Raw genomic sequence first — 5630 nt, 5'->3', positions numbered from 1 at the left:
ACACACGCCCACACCCACGCACACCATGGACGTTGCAAGTACCAGTTCTTGCGGAATGGTCAAACACTTCATTACCATTTTAACAAGACCAACAAGACGACGTCTCATGAATCTTCCTTAGGGCCTTGTTTGGAATTGGAGCCAACTAGGTGATATGTTTGGAAGCAACTTCCGGTGTTCCTTTCCGTATCTAGTAGGACATAGGGAGGGGCTACGTGATTTCATCCTCAGATTTGCAGATGAAAAACACTATTCTCAACATCAAGGAAGAAACCATTATCTTCAAAAAAATTTAGAAATGTGAGTAGCAGGAACTACATCGACACCCTGACTAAAAGGTATACACAAAATGTCGACAAGCTAATGAAGAGGGATGATGTTGCAATTAAGGTGCATTTTAATTTTCTTAGTGATTTAGATGCTTCATATCCTTACACTAGAATTTTCTTTTGTTTTTTTAATATATATTTTAAATCCTGATGAGAAGACATTTCAAACAAGATTGATATTGAATATATTTTGTACTCATTTATATTTGTTTCACAAATTGATTGAAATAAAATTCACAAGTGATAACAACTATTAAAAATGCTTTTAATTAATTCCAAAATGATTTTATATTATTCCAAAAATAATTTCAATTAACTGTAACTATGAAAATGATTTAATATTTCAAAAATGTTTTCTTTTCAAAAAACCAAAAAGTGAATTAAGTTATACCAAAACAATGATTTTCACGTTTTCCCTTTTCACTATTTAAAATATTCCAGAAACATGTATTTCAGTAATTTTAGTATCTTTTTCAACTTTGCTTATTTGAAATATTTCACATATCACCCATTTCACTTATTTAGAATATTTTTGAAACATACATCCCAGTAATTTTAGTGCATATTTTTGTTTTACTTAAACATCAATCATACTTTTCACGTATTGCAATTATTTCAAAAGAGTGGATAATTAAAACTACTTAAAATGTATCAAAATTTGATCTTGTTCTAAAGATCTTCTGGCTATGAATTCTAATATATAAGAAGTTTCAAAAATCAAATGTTTATTTAGAAAATATCAGTCATCTAAAATAGAAAATGCATGTGAATTAATAGTAGCGGGAGCAAGTGAGAGGCATGCATACAAGTGGGACAACAGCCTCCCAGAGTTGGTATCAACAGCTTCCAAAGGTAACAGTAGGGCGCGGGCCGCAGGCCGCAGCGGCGATTCAGCGCTAGACCATCACTGCATGGGCCGACCACCTGCATGCTAGGCCGAACCCAAATACAGTACAACGTATTTTTTTTTCCATTCCAAAGACGGCTTCCTTCAACTCCTCAAGTGTGAATTTCCTAGTGAAGAATTTTTGTTCCTCCTCACTCAGTGTCTCCACACCCCTGTGATCCAGTGTAATGTCTTGATATCTGGTTCACACTAAATTGTTATTTGGCCCCTGATATTCTCAATCCCCGGATACGGTTGGCATGTCAGCAGCAATACTACATCGAAAAAGGAAAAAGTGATGCCAAGACATACTCGTACGGAGTATATTACAATTTGATTAGCTTTTATACTTTGGAATGAAAAAAAGAATCGACATACGTTTACTTTGACGTACCAACCATGCGCTGCCTCTCTGGGCATTGCGTCCGTTCCAGTGAACCAACTAATTTTATCCCATGAAGGAATATTCTCTGATCCAAACTAAGAAACCGCAGTTCATGTGTGTGGCTTTTGGAAGCCGACCTAACCTGGGACGCTCGTGTACACCTCATCGCGAGGCTGACGTCTGACTGCCAGCAAGGGAAAGGAGTCGGCTGCCCAATAGCAAAAATGCTTAATCGTTTTTAGGGTTTGCTTTACTTTGTTATATGGAGCTACCCACCGCGCAGCCGAATCAACTATAAACAAGATTGGTCACTTGGAGTGCAAGAGAGCTTAGAATCTAAGTTACTAAACTGAGTACTTTCAGTACGCATGCCCCACGGCTCCATGCATGCATGCACCTCTATAAATAGCATGCACAAGTCCAGCTCTCAACACCACCACAACACGACCTGCCTGGCACTACATCTAGCTTGTCGATTCTTCGGAGCAGTTGCGCTGTGAACAATGCAAGGCCTCATGGCATCTTCCAAGCTGTCTCTGACCGTCGCCGTCGTGGTTTTTCTGCTCGGCATGGCGGGCGCCGCCCACGGCCTGACGAGGGTCGTCGCCAGCAGCCCCGACGAGCCGTGCATGAACATGACGCTCTACTACCACGACATCCTCTACAACGGCAACAACACGGCCAACGCGACGACGGCGGCGGCCACCAAGCCGACGGCGCTGGCCACGACCTACTGGAAGAACAGCACCTACTTCGGCGCGCTGATGGTGTTCAACGACCCCATGACGGTGGGGAAGGCGCTGCCCCTGGCCGGGGAGGAGCCGGCGGCACGCGCGCAGGGGTTCTACTTCTATGACAAGCAGGAGTCGCTGACCTCCTGGTTCGGCTTCTCCATCGTGTTTAACTCCACGGCGCACAAGGGCACGCTCAACCTCGTCGGCGCCGACCTCATGGGCGACGCCACGCGGGACTTCTCCGTCGTCGGCGGCACCGGCGACTTCTTCATGGCGCGCGGCGTCGCAACCATCCGCACCGATGCCATCGAGGGCCTCTACTACTTCCGCCTCCAGATGGACATCAAGCTCTACGAGTGCTACCTCTGACTCTGACGACACAGCATGCATGCCCTGTGTGTTTCAGTGTGTGTCAATAAGGGGCTGATGTGCTGCTGATGTTGTTTATGCTTTTCCATATATTTTGGTGTGTCATGGGTTTTATGTTTCTGTGTCATTGTCGCATACGCCCATAAGTATGCGAAATGCTCCGCACTCTTTCATATCTTCACTGTTTAGCAAGATTGATCGGTTTGTAAGTGTTAGTACAGGAGAGGTATCTCTTCTATTGTCTAAAGATTAAGTTTGTCGTCCCTCATATCTCGTGCCAGACATCCGCATACTTCAAATCCGGGCCCCTATATTTGCAGCCTGACGCGCGGTTGCAGTGATGTTCTGCCCCTGCGGGCCACCCAGCTTCCGGCGCATGCTATTCCGGCGTCTTTCCTAGCGGCCCGGCCCAGCCACCTCTTTGGGCTGGCCGTTTGGTGCTGGTGGTGGCAGGTCTGGGACTTCTCTGCCTAGATCTGTCCGTGGCAAACCCTAAACGGCGCCCGTAGCGCCCGTTATAACGTTAATGGTACAGGGCGCACACCCCTCCTCCGCGATGGGCCAGCCCATGTTTTATTTTTTTTCTTTTGTAAAATGATGCAAAAAGAAAATGTGCTGAGAAAGATTCGATCCTGCGACGGGCCACCCAGCTTCCGGTGCATGCTATTCCGGCGTCTTTCCTAGCGGCCCGGCCCAGCCACCTCTTTGGGCTGGCCGTTTGGTGCTGGTGGTGGCAGGTCTGGGTCTTCTCTGCCTAGATCTGTCCGTGGCAAACCCTAAATGGCGCCCGTAGTGCCCGTTATAGCGTTAATGGTACAGGGCGCACACCCCTCCTCCGTGATGGGCCAGCCCATGTTTTATTTTTTTTTCTTTTGTAAAATGATGCAAAAGAAAACGTGCTGAGAAAGATTCGATCCTGCGATGCGGGGTCACAGCGCAGCACTCGCTTGCCACCCGCGCTAGCTGAGTTATGTGATTACATAGAGCTTCTTCCTTTTTTATTCTTCCATTCTTTCTTTTCCGTTTCTTTTTTTCTTTTTCTTTTTATTTCTTTCTTTTTCTTTTTAGTATTCTTTTTCTTTTTTAGTCTTCTTTCTTCTTTTTCTTTTTTCTAATTCGATATAAAAAGTTCACCGAATTTATGAATATTATTCAAATTCGATGAACTTTTTTCAAAATTGGTGAACTTTTTCTCAAATTCAATGAACTTTTTTCCAATTCGATGACATTTTATCAAAACCGGTGAACTATATTCAAATTCAATGATCTTTTTTTAAAATTTGGGTGAACTCTTTTTTGAAGTCGATGAACTTTTTTCAAATTCAATGAACTTTTTTTCAAGTTTGATAAACTTTTTCTCAGGTTTGTGAACCTTTTTCAAAACTAATGAACTTTTTTTGAAGTCGGTGAACTTTTTTAAATTCGATGAACTATTTTCGAATTGGATGAACTATTTTCAATATCCAAAATATGTTCAGATTTTTCGGAATTCGTTTGACTTTTCAGAAAAAGTTTTTCGAAATTCCAAATTTTGTTCATGTTTTCTAATTTTTTTCACATTTCAAAAATAGTTATGAATTCCAATTTTTTGTTAACGTATTGAAGAAAAATGTTCACCATACATTGAAAGAATGTTCAGTGTGTATAAAATAATGTTCATCATGTATAGAAATTTTGTTCAGCATGCATTCAAAAGGAGTTCATCGTATTTAAAAAAAGTTCTACGTGTATTTGAATATTGTTCACCATACATTGAAAAAATGTTCAGTGTGTATAAAAAATGTTCATCGTGCAGAGAAATTTTGTAGCATGTATTCAAAAAAAGTTCAGCATATTTTGAAAAAATGTTCTGTGTTTCTTTGAATAATGTTCACCCTATACTAAGAAAATGTTCAATGTGTATTCATACTATTTTTGAATATGCGGATTTTTTTTTGCATGCTCGAGAACTCCATCCGTAATATTTGAACATATTTTCAATAATTGAAATGTATAAATGCCACAGTGTATTGTGCAATAAATAGCGCGTCTATTTTTTGTTTATTGAAACATTTGCGGTGTGAATATCCGCTAGCAGTTAGCTAGTGCAGTGGCTAGCCTCACCATGTGGAAGCGGCTGGGTGTGAGGTCGAATCCTGGTGGGGAGGTATTTTTTGCTGCGGCCCATCCAACAGCTGCTGCGGGCGCCAGATCCCTTGCGCGGCGCTGAAGGCGCCCTATAGGAGGTCCCTCTGTCCGTGGCGGCTCGGGTGAGGGCGCCCCCGAGTGGTGGTGGGTCACGCGGCCGCGTTCCTCCTTCCTGTGGGTGGCTGCTCCAGTCAGCGTTTTCATGTCCACATCTCCAACTGGCGGCTTCTTTGGGATTGTTCGGTCTCAGGGCAGGCGAAAGCCCTACTCGTCTTGCCGATGCTGGTAGTGGCGGCATATGTGGGTGTGGTCTTCTTTTTGAAGGCACTACCATGGTCTCTCTACCGTGCCCCTTGAGCGCTAGGGGAAACCCTTGGTCCGGATTGCAGGCCAGACAACAGCGGTGTCATGACCACTACTAGGAAAAGGGCTATAGACGATATGATCACTAATGGCGTACCAGACATGTGGTGCGCCATTACTATATACTAATGGCGCACCATGTGTCGGTGCGCCATTAGTAATATATTACTAGTGACACACCTGGTGTGTGGTGCGTCATTAATAGTTTTGAAAAAAAAATTGTTACTAATGGCGCACCATGGTGTAGTGCGCCATTACTAGTTGACATAGTAATGGCGCACCACACCCACCGTGCGCCATTAGTAGTTCTGAAAAAAAAATTATTTTTTGTTAGTAATGCCGAGCCCCACCTCCCCTCGCCCCGTCGCCCCCTCCCCTCGCCACCCCCTTGCCCCACCCCCCTCGCCCCGTCGCCCCACCGTCCCAACCACCCGCCG

The 5630-nt window shown here is 43.8% G+C and overlaps 1 protein-coding gene across 1 annotated transcript; it reads left to right on the top strand.

Moving 5' to 3' along the window:
• The first annotated feature begins 2058 nt into the window (after positions 1–2058).
• On the top strand, positions 2059–2917 carry LOC119367466 (dirigent protein 5-like). The gene has a single exon (XM_037632971.1). The coding sequence runs from the start codon at positions 2104–2106 to the stop codon at positions 2701–2703; it is 600 nt and encodes a 199-aa protein (XP_037488868.1). The 5' UTR covers positions 2059–2103; the 3' UTR covers positions 2704–2917.
• Positions 2918–5630: the final 2713 nt, after the last annotated feature.

Source organism: Triticum dicoccoides, chromosome 2B (genome assembly GCF_002162155.2).
Source record: "Triticum dicoccoides isolate Atlit2015 ecotype Zavitan chromosome 2B, WEW_v2.0, whole genome shotgun sequence".
NCBI classification, from domain to species: Eukaryota; Viridiplantae; Streptophyta; class Magnoliopsida; order Poales; family Poaceae; genus Triticum; species Triticum dicoccoides.
Note: the sequence above shows the minus strand (reverse complement) of the source record. Positions and strands in the feature narration are given on the sequence as shown.